Source organism: Magallana gigas, chromosome 6 (genome assembly GCF_963853765.1).
Source record: "Magallana gigas chromosome 6, xbMagGiga1.1, whole genome shotgun sequence".
Lineage (NCBI taxonomy): Eukaryota > Metazoa > Mollusca > Bivalvia > Ostreida > Ostreidae > Magallana > Magallana gigas.
The window spans coordinates 33,553,039-33,568,697 of NC_088858.1; the positions used below are offsets into that span (position 1 = coordinate 33,553,039).

Here is a 15,659-nt window from a genome sequence, read left to right on the forward strand (position 1 = left end):
GCAGCACCCTGTTAAGGGTTCACAGAATGGCAGCATTGAATAATTATGTGATAGTGTAAAATATACTGCTAGAAAAAAATAAAATGTTGCTGAATGGTGAATAATAAGTACATGTATGATATAAATTATTACCCTTTTACAATTCCTTCAGAACTTACGCTTTTTGCAGTATGTTTCTTGTATTTAAAAAATCCTTTTCATATCGAAAACATCTTATTGAATTATAAACGTGATTACCCTAATCACTTTTCGAATGTAATATATGTCAATTTAACTAAAGCTAAAGGGTTGCTAAAATCTTAACCAATTCATTTCCCAATGAAAAATGAAATCCACACAGAAAATTTATAAAAATATTTTATATCAAATACATAAGCATAAAATTACATGAACAGTTTGATGTTTCAGTTTCATGTCGAAGAGGCATATACACCTACACTATATATCAGTTTAAAGTTTGTACAAACTTAACAATTTATCAAATTCTTTGAAATTGCATCACTTGCAAAATCAGATATTCACTGCTGTAAAATATCCATTTCTTCTAATGGGATTTGAAGTCTAATTTCTTTTTCCATCATAAGGTCTGTTATTTCCTCCAGTTTAGAGTCTTTGAAAATTTTCACACCATCCAAATACAAGTCCTATAACCATTAAAAATGTATTAAAAGATGGCTTAAAAAAGAATTTAAAAAAGTTGCTAAAAACTGTACTAAGCATTTTAGGATCGCTCTGCTAATTATAATCAAATGTAAAAATATAAATAATTTAAATGTAAAACATCCTATCACACCCATACATCTACTATACATAATAATACTGGCTATTTTAGATTTTGCAAAGGTTTTTTTTCAGAAATTCCTCATTCATTTGCAAATGTTTTCTTGCCAGTCTTTGCAAATATTATTTATTGTAAATTTTGTATTTATACAAAAAAGTTTGGTAATAGAATGCAATTGTAATACATTTGCATGTAGTGCGTACCATCTGAGAAAAAGGAGCATATACTGTTTTCAACCTGTCATTTAGTTGATCAGTTAGTACTGATAGATTAGGTGTTGTATAATCTTATCACCATTCGTTGTACAGACACCAAACTTGGTACATATATGCATACTAAGGCATAGAAAATGAAATTATCCCTATTCATTTTGACGTCACTAAGTTAAGTGTCAAACTTCTCAGGACATTTGAAGATATTCATCACTTATATGTAATATCCTTTAAAGAGGTTAAATCAGAAATCAAATAGGTAAGAACACAATTTACCTTGACCCACGGACAAAGTTGAAGAGATCTGTAAAACAGCCCACTAGCCCTCTCACTGTGACCAAAGCTTCTCTGAAAAAAACAATGCAATAACTGTGCTGCAGATGTGTAAAAAAAAACTTCACTGATAAATTGTTCTCCTGTGTTCCTTGAGACCTTAATTAATTAATTTTTTTTTTTAGTGTGCGACCATAGATCTCTGGTTCTAACTTTGCATTAAAAAGTCTGTATAACTATGTCAGAAAATTTAAAAATTTCAAGTCCAAAGACTAAAATTAGATCAGACTGTAAAATAATAAATTGTAAACCAAGTAATATACAAACATATGGTAAAATCTGTGGGATTGGTGAGTAATGTCTGCTCATGAATATTTATCATGGCCTATTAACAATTTCTTCTGTATGAAATAAAAAAAACTACTTGCTTTTAAAAATTTTACGTTCAGGATCAGTTCATAACTGCTTATAAACCTCTGATCGAAACGACATTTCTTTTTAATAAAAGAATTTTTTTATGGTAACATGTAACTCACTCCATAGCCGATAGGATAAATTGTTGGGCTTGTGATTTGTACATCCGAGTTCGAATCTTGCAGGGGCTTTTGTTGTTACTTTCTATGTTGAATTTTTTAGATATTCATTTTTATATTCCAAACTGCAAATTTTTCGCTTATTTGACATGTACAGTTTATTTATCATTATATCTTTCATAATCAAATAATTTACTGTTAATGCGAGTGAATTTTTCCTGATGTGTTATTCCACCTTAATGTCTTTAAGTACAAGTACTGAAAACCGCTTTAAAAAATAGGATTGATTTGACAAGAGATTAGAAATGTAAATGAACTCCATTACAACTAACCTCACAATAAAGATACATATTCCATAGAATGGAGCAGTGCTCTAAATTCGGCAGTTCCAAGGACCGCTCCAAGTAACTCCTGATCTTGTTCATCAAACCAGCACTGCCAGCATGGGAAGGAACACCTTCAGGGTCTGTCAATCAAAAGAATTAAAAAAAATATCTTTTTCAATGGTTTCTACAGTTCAACAATACACTGGAACAAGAGCTTGGCTACTGCATGAGGAAGACTATATAAGCCGGATTTCGACAGAAATAAAGGTTTCCCAGGGTTTCTTACATTTACTTTATATTGCAATACAAATAAGGCTAAAAATACAAAAGGTTTTAATGCACTGCTAAACTTTATCAAATGCATTTATCAAATGCAGATGTAGTGCATTGTTAAATTGGAAAGGGAAATAAAAATATTTTTGTTAATTTCTACATTGTGTTAAAAAGTAAGGGAATTAATTTGATCTATTCCGAAAGTTTTGGCCTGAGAACTATATGATCTTGGGGAAACATGCAATACATGTGATCCATTTTTCTCAATATATTCAACTTTTTAATTTGTACTTAGCAGCATAATTATTTCTTTGGAGTAGCAAGCTATAAATGAAAAAAAAATCCTTCTTAAATTTTTCAGCATAGTGAGTTAAAATATCAAAATAACATATTTGATTCTCAAAAATTAATTGCCCATACCAGCACTGGAGAGTTCTGTTCTCTGTTTTTGTCTCCTTATCAAGGAAGCCACAGCAAACACAGTTAAAACAGGGGAGCTAGCTCTCCCAATATAATGTCCAAAGAACCTGTCCAGCCTCCCAAATACCATACTGCCTTTCTCCAGTTCTGTGAACACATGCAAAAAGTACACATGGTCAGGAAATATTTCAAGTGCAGCTTCCACTGTTTCCCTGAGTGGACCTAATGAAGAATGATGAACACACATATGATGATGGATTATCCGGATCTTGAACCTGAAAATCTGTTCAAGGAAACGTTCAAGTTTCTGGTTTAATACACTTTGATTGCTGTCTGCAGTGAGTGAACTCATTAAGTTGAACACTTTGCACTGCACTTTGTTTAATACACAAAAGGCGGAGTCCAAGTTCAGATCAGAGAAGACATACTCAAACAAGGCACAGCATTGGGATGTAGCAAGACAACTGTCCCATTCTTCCTTGCTTCTACTGGTGTCTTTTTCGTGGTCTTGCAATAACAAATCCAACTTCTCTTCCATTTTCCTTCTACTCTTTAACTTGCTTACTGCACTTGTACTGTCCGGATTTTTCAGGTCGGAATGGCGATTTTCACAGAAACAAGTTAAAACATGAACACATTTCTTCACATTCTCCGTACTTATGCTGACATGGTTTTTGCTTAACTGAAACAAATTTGCCTCGACAGGAAAATTGAGAACATTTTCGACCAGATTTCTATAAAAAGCTGGTACATATTCTTTTTCAGAGTCATTGTCTGTACACAACATTGGAATGGCCATTTCAAGCACTTCTATTGCATCTTTTTGACCACCGAGACTAGAAAGTAACCGACTATATTCCAACCAAGTAGCTTTGCTGTTCCTGTTTGTCGGGTCTTTTAACACATTTCTGGCTGTTTTCTTGAATTTTTTGCATTCGACTTTCTTTGAGTCTTCATTTTGTGCTTGATATCTTAACCAGAGAATTGCAAGTTTGGTATGAAAATCTCCCTGGAATTTTAGAAGTCCTTGTTGAATTGTGTTCCCAATGAATTTATGAAAAAATGCCCTCTCTTGCAATAAATGTGATCTTTTAAAATCTTCAAGTCTGAAAATGTCAAATATCTGTTTCAGTTTTCCATTTTCTTGTTCCATTTCTATTCCTTGACAGTTGTCAAATCCAAGAAAATTCAGAAATTCTATCAAAAGTCTAGATGTCATATTCTCTGGCACACAAAACAGGAAATGTGAAATATCATCAAACAAAACAAGCCTGTCTATGTCTTCACAGTCATCCATTGTTTCTCCTTCTGTCAAATTTGGTTTCCATGGTAACCAATGAACTGACTCTCGTAGGGTTTCAATTTGTAGCCATGCTTCCCATTTCTCCTTTTCTTGCTGTAGAATCAACTGCTCCTCTTCCTCCGCTGATGAATCTATAACATAAAAGGATTTTTAAAATTCTTGAATAATTAGCAGTTATATCACACTGGGCTGCGTTCAAGATCGTAGCTGCTACGTAGGGCTATGTAGTTGAACGGTAAGCTAGCCCAGCCACTTCGTAGATATTTGTAGCCTAAATATTTTAAGCATCAAATTCAAGATGGCCACCTTAGCTAACATTTTGTAATAAACATGAAATCTATTTTTTTTTAGTAATATTTTGTTCATTCTTTAAGTTATAATGAAATTTAACAAGTATATTTCCACTTGAAATGAACAAATTATGTCGGTGTAATAAGTCTTTCGTTAAATATTTTCTTCTTCAAATCTGAGACCTAGCAGCTAACCTAGCGGTCCATTCAATAGACCTTAAGATATCTACGACCTAACGGCTAGGCTAGCTGCTACGATCTTGAACGCAGCCCTGAAGTTGAACAGTTCCAGAATTCAGGTTATCACCAGGGAGTTGAACATTTCCAGAATTTTGAAAATCTAACAATATTTCAATAAATGTATAGGTTGATTTCCTAAGTTTAAACTAAGATTCATAATCTGATGATTCTACAAATTAAAGAAAATTTAGAAATCAATCAAAGATTTGCCCTTAACTTGTGTATTGTAAATAATGAGTTGGACCAAACCATATACCATGATATACATGTATCTAACAATTTCCCCTCGTGAAAATTTTTGATTTTTAGTATATCCATCTTAATTTTATCAAACTTTAGATAATGGCATACGAACAAAATATTCTCCAACGAAAACATCCATCTTTCTCATGCATGCAGTGCACAGGCATTCTAGTTTCTACTAATCTACTTTACATATGTACATGCACTATACCATTATTTCAATACTGCTATTTAACTACATGCAACAACCTATGCCATCAATGTATGTCTTGTGCAACTAAAGAATGAAATAGTTTCAAACAGAATCTCTACACGATACCTTTCTCACTATTTTCACTTTCGGTTGGAAGCAAGTCCTTATTGTCCATCGAAAAGCTCCATCCTCTGGCCCCTTCCTCCCCGAATCTAGGCAGCCCGCTGTCCCAGAAGCTCTCCAGAATAATGGTCTTGTCCGTCAGTTCTGCTGACTTCAATCGCTCAGGGCAGCACATGTTCAGCTCTATCATGGCCTGGAATGCAGCAACCGCCTTTTCCTTGTGTCCAGCTTGTTTCAGGAATGAACACAGCCGGACAAAAATATCTGCAAAAATATGTAGGAAATGATTACCAGTGTTTACAAATTTAACAAAGCACTTAAAAATTTAATTGAAGGACAAATAGGAAAGTTACAGTAATTTCATCATTTTTTAAACTAAGTCTTTAATTTTCAAACTTTGCATTTACATTGAATCAGAGACAAGAAAAACTTTCCAGATCTGTAACTTTCAATTTTCATTGAGGGTATGATAACATTACATTGTAGCCAATCTAACTGACAGTGTGTTGATTAATTTGACCTTGAATTTAGTTTGAAATTAAGGAGGAATATGAAACTGAATACTGATAGAAAAAAGGCAAGTAAGAAAGACTAAGAACAATATCCCTCTAATTTTCATGGTTAAGTAAAAAAAAAAAAAGAAATTCGTACCAAGTAAATCATTGGACAAATTCTGAGGTAGAGTATGAGTTGTCAGTTTACCCTCCTGATATTTCACCAGAGTTGTGATACACTTTTGGTACAGTTTGCACATCTTTGACACTGAAAAAGTGGCCAGTCTGCTTTGATTAAACAGCAGATATTGATTCCACAGAGAGATGTTGGTGGGATTATGAAAAATCAAATTCTCCATCTCTTTGTTCACTTCGTCTGCTTCCATGGCCCCCCGACACAGCTGCAGGTACTTAAGTTTTAGAGATATATTTCCCTGGTTCGACTCCATAGCCTTTTTAATGATGGCAATCTTCTTTTCCAATACTGCTGCTTTTGTGATTTTGAAATGCCCCTCAGACTCTGGATACCTCAGAACAGTATCCTGAAATTCGAGGAATTCCAACCATAGATCTACATTGTGAGGTTCCTCCCTTGTTCTGCGGTTGAACTCTGCCGTTTTCTTGTTCAACCTCTGTTCTGTTTCCGTCAAGCAGACATCTTGGTCCTCCGTAACAACTCCCACCCCTTTTACGTAATGAGAAGTGCTGTCATCCATCAGTCTCTCTCTTATATCCACATTTTCACCTTTTTCTCCAGAACTTTTTGCTCCAGCACGTGTCTCTGGAGGCAAGGGTATGAAATTGGATTCAATTTGATGGGAATCTTTGTTTGGCAAGAGATGAGACATTGGAGCTTGTGATGTTAGCCGCTTGCTTTCTCTACTGAAATACCTCTTTGTTTTCTCTTTCTCTTTGTGCTTATGGTCTCTAATACAGGTTTCTCCTCCAAGAGTAGTTCTATAAAGATTTGGGAAGGCAGCAATGTGTCCTTTGTATAAGGACTCGTATTTCCAGTTATGAATATTGGCTTTACGATCGATCCGAAAAGCATCCTCAGGTTCAAGATAAGGTAACTCTTCTATAAAAACCTTGTTTCCTTGATTTTCTGTAATCCTTCAATTAAAATGTAACAATTATTAAAAATTAAGGTAACCTACTTCTCCATTTTATGCAAAATAATTATTTCTTTCAATAATATGTCGTAAATTTCTATATCCCTCACATGATTAAATTCATGCTTGTCATGGTAAGGTTTTATACAACATGCATATGAAAGTGACATACTTTGGTTTTATTTTTATTGGAGGACTTGGTGATCTTGAAGCTTCTCTTTTATGAGATTTCTTCTTCTTGTTCTTGTGCTTGTGTTTCTTTTTCTTCTTTCTTTTTCTACTCTCTAAAATGGCAATTCATTATTTAATATGCAAATTATATACTAATTAAGTGCTACTCCGCCAAAAAATCATGCAGGAGGCGATTTATTCAAAACACAAAATCTACTTAAAAGTACATGTGTAGTCATTAAAGAAAAGTGTATGTTATATTATATAATAGTGCCTGTTTGGGAGGGTAAGTGTTGAAATTGACACCCCGAGAAAACCATTGTCAACCGACGTGAAGCGGAGGTTGACAATGGTAATCGAGGGGTGTCAATTTCAACTCTTACCCTCCCAAACAGGCACTATTTATTTTATTATAATACTGACTGTCTGTATTTAACATGAAAGTATAATAAAATTTATTAATAAGTTAATATAAAAATACTGTTACAAGATAGTTTGCCCCCCCCCCCCACAATATACAAAACAAGAAGAGCATATACTCTTTATGCTCACACATGAGAGAATACTCTCAACATAATAAAGGTATCTTAAATGCATTCTTAATGCAATTTAAAAAGAAAACCTTTGCATAGAATTTAGGGCTATATGAAAGTGAAAACAGTAAGTCAGTTACCTGTATATACACAGGGAATGATGTACAGTCAAACTTCGTTATCTCAAACTACTTAAAACTGTTTAAAAACTTCGAGATATCAGAGTATTCGGGATATCGAGGGTAAAATGTGAAAAAATTTGACATATCCATTGTATGCAAGATATCAATGTTCGAGATATCAGAGTTCAACTGTATATATAATAAATATAATATGTAAATTTTTAAAAATAAAATTATATTTTTCAAAATATTAATATTCAAATACCTGTTTTATCATCTGTATTGTCTGCAGTCTCATCAGAAGATTCAATTATTTCCCTGAGTAATGAAATTATAGATACTTATTACATTGTACCATTTTATAATAAAATGCATTTCATATAAGTAACAATTAATAAATCTTTTTGTTAGAGGATCAATCATCATAAAAAAGTTGACTGACGCACTGTTTTTGATCAGTAACCGAATCTTCTCTCTGTTCCTGCAATTGTTGTGCTTCATAGGATAAGCTTGGAAAACTTTTGTTTTGTAGCCAGTCCAACTTCACTGAAAATGTATTGATATCCATGTTTCACATTATAGTGTAGAAGGAAAATTTAAATGATGAATTTGTATTAAAAATGCATGTGGACATTGAAAATTTATGGCTAAGCTGAATAAACAAAAGACCCTGCAGCTTTACTAAGTTTGATAAGAACTCTAACACTCCTAACTATAACCAAGTTGATATCCATGGGCCCTAGAGCATCAATAACTGCAGTCAGAGACATAAATAACATTCACGTTATTTATGTCTCTGTTTAAACGTTAGCAGTATCAATTCTTTAAAACAAATCCTTAAAAAAATGTTTACCGTCTGAACTTGTGTTAGATGCTGTCTCATTGTTGTTACAAACTGGGAAAAGAGAGCTCTTGTTAACTACAGGAAAGAGTGGATTCATCGCTTTTGTCGAAACGATGTTCTGACGAAACAAAGTGAAACTAGAATTATATAGATAGATCGTCCAGCTAACATTTCGATATCGAACATCTTCTGTACGAGCTGTTTAAATATTTCATTTCCGGGATTTTCCCCCTTTGTGTCTGTCAAATGAATTGAGCGAAGACAATCGTAATCTGAAAAACATGACGATGGATTCGGCCACTTTAAAGTATTTTTCTTCCATAAATCCACTAACCAAGCGAGTAGTTGGTGATGTAATGCTTGTTGAAGAACTCTTGGCTGACCGATGGAGTGCAATGAACCTGAAGGAAAAGGACTCGGCACTGGACGATTTTTTCGTCAAGCCAGACATACGACGTTTGTATCAAGACGCAGATAGACCAGAGAGATATCCAGAGAGTTTTCCAAGATTGACGATATCTTCAGGAGAGAAAATTATCATTGATGAAAATAATGATGTATGTTGAATTGTCAATTGACATGTACATGTTCTGTAATTACAAATCTGGTAATCGATTCATCTTAAATCGGTTGATAGGGGTTTTCATTTTACATAGGATAAAATTACTTAGTCTGTATATTGTACTTATAAGTCAGACTGCTAATAAATCAGATCAAATCAAGCAATTTAAGTACAAAATGTCAAACGTGCATCAAATGGAATACAATCAAATCAACTTATTACGAAAACACAATAGGTCCAACAAAAGATCTATTATGTACAAACTTCAAATTCTTAATTATAAAGTTAACACTTCTCTATTTACATTTTGCTAATAATTCATTTAGAAAACACAATTACATAATTATATAAATAAAAATTGAACCTTAAATTTCTATCAATAATTTTTTTAATTATATCAAGGTTAGCAATTTGCAAAGTTAGGAGTTAGGATACAACCATTATCTGAGTGACTGAATACTATTACTTATTAGGTTAGTTACTGACTCACTACGGAAATATATTGGGTTGATCAATCTCATAGAGGGCGAGGTGAAGCCGAGCTGTCTATGAGATTTATCAACCCAGTATATTTCCGTAGTGAGTCAGTAACTAACCTAATAAGTGTTTTGTTTTCCCGAGGACTACCAAGCGACATATGTATTCACAGATAGCGATGTTCTACGCCATGTACAAGATGTCTAACATCTCATCCAATTTAACTCATTTAAACTCTTTAAAATTTTCAATCTCACCTATCAAATACTCTTTAAAAATGTTTGCATCACCCATGTTTACTTACAATGTTTTGTTGCTATTCAATTTTAAATGTTTTCTCCCTTCGACGCTGCCATTTTGTTCTCCTCAAGACTCAATCTTCTAAGGGCAACTACTCTAATTTTAAAGAATTTCAAAGGGGAACTACTCCAAATACTTTAAGAACTTACGGCATGCGGTTTATGAATTAAATACTATGAAATGTCAAAACGAGTAAGGGAAGTGTCGGCCAATGACAGCCATTTTGCCTAATATTATTTCTCACCGAACAAATATAGAGATATATGAGGCAATCATGTGGTATGTTTAAACCAATGAAAGTGTGACATTTCAGTCCAAGGGAAAACAAATGTTTTTTTTTTTTTACCCCATGCAGTCGTTATCATTAAATTTGTTTTAAACAGCAGAGATCTGATAGTAGGAAAAATGATTTTGCAAAGATTTTTAAACATGCAGTAAATGCACATAATGCACTAAATAAATAAAATAAATACAGCATTGATAACTGGAAATTCTTTTACATTTATTGAAATATTATTGATTAAATTATTTTTTATGTTGTCTTACACCAGTTCTGGACATGGCAAGATGAACATTCAGCTCCTTTCTCCTGGAGATCAAAGGTATTTAACAGCATCATGAACCTTTTAATTAAAAAAAAAATCTTAAATTATGTGCATGTAGCTGTAAAGAATCAGATTAAACAAACCAGGGGGGGGGGGAGTATGTTATCAAAGGTAACCTCTAATATTTACTTTTCATTCATTCATTCTGTCTGTTTTTACTTTTGTCTGTGACAGTGTTTTGTTACTCTTTGTGTTTATCAAATAGTTTATCACTATTTTCAGAGTCAGGAAGATTTAACTTTGGCCGATTTAGAACCAGAAGAGTTAGCCAAACCCTCGTCAAAGGCATCCAAATCCAAAAAGCAGGAATCCAGTTCATCTGCCAAACCACCTGAAACACAGTTCCTGTATAAGTCCGAAAGCTTATGGAATGATACATTCCCAGAAAAACTCAAAGAAATGAATTCAGTGAAACATTCTGAAGTTATTTTGACACAGAATAAAACAGATGATTCTTCAGACAGAAGAAGTCAAAGCCCAGAGGCCATTAATTATGCATTCAAAGGCAGCAACGGGGATCTTCGGAAACCTGCAACAGAAAAACAACCAAATGGAATCCACCATAACTCTCCGAAAAGAACACCATCCATTAAGTCAGAGACCAAGAACACAAAGTTAAGTTTGTCCTCCTCTTTCTCCAGAAAGAAGCAGCAAGATGGCGAGCCACTGGTCAACAGCACAAGGAAGGACTCTCTGTCGAAATCAAAGTCAAGTTCCCGCGAATTCAACCAGGTGGAACTGAACGCCTTTGACAATCCTGCAATGGCAGGAACCGTGGGGTTGTTAAGTCAGGAGGAGGAGAGCTCGAGCAGCAGTAATTCCTCCCCCGCCCACAAACCGCTGCTGAAGGAACCAGTCAGGCAGACCATGGAGAGGGAGGGGGTGGTTTTTCACCAGCCTTCGTTTGAGGGGGAGGACGGATACCGGACTGCTGAATTGCAACCATTGGAGAGTTCTCAGTCAGAGGTAAATAAAAAAAATAGTTTGATAATTCATATAGTTTTTAAAAATTCTCTGTTGTTCTGTTATATAGTGCTTATAAAATTTGAGGTAAGCAGATACAGTAAAATACGATTACAGAGAACACACTTATAATGAATTCACCCTTACAGTGAAACCAGTTCATTCCTCCTAATTTCATAAATGTGCTATTAACATTTTGGAGATAACAAGTTATGATTAAATTGAATCAAAAATCGCTTGTCTCTGATGCTTTGTTATTACCATGTTTTACTGTAATAACTTTGATAATTTAGCCGCTTTATGTTATTGGATAATTGTTAAACTTTAACAGATAATGTTTTCCCAGTTTTCCAAACTTTGAAACACTTACATGATATATTTATATATATGGATATCTGTAGACAGAGGTCTAAAGAAAAAGGTATTGAAGCAGCAATTTGTTTGGTTTAGCAGGCATTCATTTTTTTATTACATGGGATGTGGCACATTTTTTTAGTCATAATTTTTCATAATTATGGTACTTACATGGTTAAAAGGTGGAAATAAAATGTAAATATTTCGAAATTCTAAGATTACAATCTTTTTATTCTGAATAATGTAATCAAGGGTATGTAATGCTGATATATACCTGTATGTACATTTTATTATATACACATCAATTTTCCCTTCTTGGTACAGTTGATTTTACAGAGTGTAATCCGATTTTCCATATCACTTCACTGGTTTAACTTTTCCGATTCCGTATCACCACTCTCTAAAACTGATGATGTAGTACGCATTAAATAACTTCTGTGTTTTAGCCAGTTTAAAAGAGTTTGTTTCAAAATAGCTTTGTTATATAAGTAAACCTCATACAGTTGATTTTAAAAGGACAAGGGTATATAATAAATTTATCATTATAACAGTAGATTGATCCAAAGAGCCGGATCACGTCTCGTCGCCAGGCGTGGATCATCAGATCAAACAAGACACGAAGTGTCAAGTTTGATCTTATGATCTGCGTCTGGCAACTCAACGTGATCCAACCCTTTTGATCAAACTACTGTTATTAAAAATAATAATATATATTTTTTGCCAGTATTCTATGTCATCTCCTCCTTCTCTTTGTATTTTAAATGAATAGCTTTTTTAGATTTCTCTTGATAACTTTTGGATATCCATTTAGCCGTGACAGTGGAAATTAATTTAACATTATCATGCATGTGAAACTGCCTGAGGATTTTTATTTTATTCATGGTATTTCTTTTATAATAATAAATGGCAAGGTTACCTCATAATCAATATAGAGAAAAATTTACATAATTATGACAAAAGCTGAAAAATACTGATATTATAAATATGTTTTTAAAATAAAAAATCTATACATATATATGTAGCATGTGCATTTGATTTTGTTTTGCAGGCATTAAATGATTCTTCCATACCCATGACTGGGTTTGATTTCCTAGACAGCTGGTAACATATGAAAATAATATACATGACTAAACTGGACTGAAATACATGTACAATGTATGTGTCGGATGTTGACAGCTTCATCATGGACGACTATTCTCCTGGTGATCCATAAAATTTAACCAATTTTTTTAGTAAGAATGGAATATATCTGTCAATATGTTATTTAATAACAATATCCATGTGACAGTCTTTTGAATTTTTCATGATAATTCACGATTATATACATTATATATTTTGGATTTACATCATATTTTACATGTACACGTATATTTGTATTGTATAACATGGCATGTGGGCTTGTTTTCTGTACATGAATGGTTTATACAATTTTTTTAAAAATATTTTTACAACATTCTGCTTGAAAATGGTTGATAATTCATAATTATTCATTTTAGTAACTGTGACAACATATTTTCATTCATATATACATGTCCGTAAAATTTTATGAACAAATTTGATGAATTTCTCTTTACATAACAAAGCAGAGTATTGTCATATACATGTACATGTTTACTGTATGACAGTACGTGTGAATCAGGGTTGTTTTCTGTTTTGGATCAAGTCGTAAGGCTTTAAAGGCATACCAGTTATTAATAGTCTTGATCATTTAAATGCTTTACCTTTGAATGATCTGACAATACCATGATCATTATTTCAAGCTTCCGTATTGTTATTTTGGTTAAAAATATTTATCATAGATCTGATTTAGCACTGTCCAGCTTCTATGATTGTATCTTTAGTTAATGGTTTAATAAACGCCAGATATTTTTGAAAGAACAGTGTTTATAACATTTTAAGTAGGTAAAATGTTAAATTCATAGCTTCTGTTGTTAGAATAACCTTGAATATTCAAAGCAATTATGGTTAATATCTTTTTTCTCTAGTACATGACAATTTGAGTACATATTGTAAATTAATGTAATTCCATTGACTGTGCAATCACTTGTGTGCAATATCTACATGTCTTACCACGAGTCCATGAACTCAATATTGTAAACTGTGTTTTTATTATTTTTTTTTTCAATACTGCTGAGATAGGTTAAATTTGTAAATTATCATAAAAAAACATGCAATAATAAGCATACAATTAATTTAATTCTTCCATGTTTGTACATGTGAATGCATGCTCTTGTATTATCACATATGATCATATGAATACATGCTCTCGTATTATTACTACAGTATATTGCTTATCATTAGTGTAGATGTAATAAGTCCTGTGCTAGATATTGATATAAGTATCTATCACTCAGTGAGTTTCATCAGCTTAGTTTTATACCTATACCATAATCCCCTAGTCAATGTGCATAAAAGTAAGAATCTCTTGGGTGATGGATAAAACTTTGCTCTCATATATATTTTATACTGTAAATATAATGGTTTCACAAAATCTGTTAACAGAAATTTTTATATCAGAATTTACATTACACAAACTATAAAATTAAAGCAATTTTACTCTAAAATCTAATAAAATTTCAGAATTTAACTTTTGAGTCATGTTTTCTGTTTATTTGCATGCAAACAGTATATTATTGGGACTTCGCTATAAGCATGTTTTACTGTAGTCTCCTAATGTTGACCATCCACTACCGATATATTACAAATAATTGACACTATTTATATGAGAGTTGCAAACATTTCATCCCAAGATGCAGAGATTAAATATTGCTGAGATGTTGCACCTCGATCACATAATTCAAGAACATACACCGTTAAAAGAAATTAATGTTAACTGGATACTGGATAAAATGACCAACTTGCAAAAACTACTGAACACTTTTAAGCTTCTTTTATGTTTATTTTTCCATGAGAGAACACATTTAATACTGATGCAGGACAGTTCATTTCTTTGCCATAAATCACAATACAATTGCCATCAATGATCATTTTGTAAAGTACATGTGTATAAAATGAATCTGAAAGCTCTGGTCTTAAAACAACTCCAAGCCGAGCTTACAGTCTGCACTGATAATCTGTAATCTTATAAATCACATGTATAAATACCATGTACTGGTAAGAAAAGGCTAAAAAAAATTAATACACAATACCACTAGCCTTATTCTACCTGCAATATACGATTTATACTGGTATTTATTTGGTTAAGTGGACTCAAAGAGATTTGGCAGAGGAAAAATGACATATGCATCGAAATATTCTCGATCAACAAGAAATCTCAGATATTATTAAAGCAACATTGTAATGTAAAATCACATACCCTCAAGCTTCACTAATACATGTAAGTTTGTATGCAAGCACACACTCATTCTATAAATTTCAGAATTTGTAGTTGTCAAAATTGTAGAATATCAACAGCACTTGACCTGTTTCGATTCCATTACATTAAGAATACTAGAACTCATCATGGCATGTACTGATGGTGCATGGAAATTAAAGTCATTATCTAAAAGAAATAAAAATCTTTTCTTTGAAGTTCCATAATTGTTGAAAAATTGAAATACACGTAATTGCAAACAAATTAAATCATAACTGCAAAACTTATGTTCATGAAAAAGAAAAAAAAAATATTTTTAAAAATTGTTCGCACTTAATTAACAAGTCATTCTAAAATAAAGTTGTAAAACGTTAAAGCATGTACAAATATAACATTGAAATTCAGCTTCTTGCTATACAAGTATGAGTATATCCTTACACTGTAGTTGTTGAAGGAAAAAAAAAATTAATCTTCACAAATCAGCATTGTGAAATATGGCATAGATTTAACAACCCTTATCAGCTAAACTCCTCCCATTGGAAAGGTCATTTGTTGATCACATTTAACATGAATAAAACAAATTTATCATAGGTTATAAG

General features: G+C 32.7%; 2 protein-coding genes across 2 annotated transcripts; one reads left to right on the forward strand and one right to left on the reverse strand.

Moving 5' to 3' along the window:
- Positions 1 to 339: 339 nt before the first annotated feature.
- LOC105347983 (nuclear exosome regulator NRDE2) lies at positions 340 to 8,639 on the reverse strand. The gene is made up of 10 exons (XM_066088638.1): positions 8,496 to 8,639; positions 8,089 to 8,188; positions 7,908 to 7,960; positions 6,989 to 7,100; positions 5,862 to 6,817; positions 5,214 to 5,474; positions 2,819 to 4,252; positions 2,132 to 2,265; positions 1,270 to 1,341; positions 340 to 644 (listed from the first exon to the last, which is right to left on the reverse strand). The coding sequence occupies exons 1-10, from the start codon at positions 8,581 to 8,583 to the stop codon at positions 519 to 521; spliced, it is 3,336 nt and encodes a 1,111-aa protein (XP_065944710.1). The 5' UTR covers positions 8,584 to 8,639; the 3' UTR covers positions 340 to 518.
- Positions 8,640 to 8,706: 67 nt separating this feature from the next.
- On the forward strand, positions 8,707 to 15,375 carry LOC105347923 (uncharacterized protein C1orf198 homolog). Its single transcript, XM_011457174.4, has 4 exons — positions 8,707 to 9,043; positions 10,377 to 10,427; positions 10,653 to 11,396; positions 12,796 to 15,375. The coding sequence occupies exons 1-4, from the start codon at positions 8,768 to 8,770 to the stop codon at positions 12,850 to 12,852; spliced, it is 1,128 nt and encodes a 375-aa protein (XP_011455476.3). The 5' UTR covers positions 8,707 to 8,767; the 3' UTR covers positions 12,853 to 15,375.
- Positions 15,376 to 15,659: the final 284 nt, after the last annotated feature.

Excerpts from the sequence above, each read along its gene's own strand:
- LOC105347983 (XM_066088638.1), bottom strand. The coding sequence starts at position 8,583 with ATGAATCCACTCTTTCCTGTAGTTAACAAGAGCTCTCTTTTCCCAGTT. Across the intron at positions 7,101-7,907 it reads CAATACAGATGATAAAACAG|AGAGTAGAAAAAGAAAGAAG; the intron begins GTATTTGAATAT and ends TTGCCATTTTAG. Across the intron at positions 5,475-5,861 it reads TTTGTCCAATGATTTACTTG|ATATTTTTGTCCGGCTGTGT; the intron begins GTACGAATTTCT and ends ATATTTTTGCAG.
- LOC105347923 (XM_011457174.4), top strand. The coding sequence starts at position 8,768 with ATGACGATGGATTCGGCCACTTTAAAGTATTTTTCTTCCATAAATCCA. Across the intron at positions 10,428-10,652 it reads CTTTCTCCTGGAGATCAAAG|AGTCAGGAAGATTTAACTTT; the intron begins GTATTTAACAGC and ends CACTATTTTCAG. Across the intron at positions 11,397-12,795 it reads TGGAGAGTTCTCAGTCAGAG|GCATTAAATGATTCTTCCAT; the intron begins GTAAATAAAAAA and ends TTTGTTTTGCAG.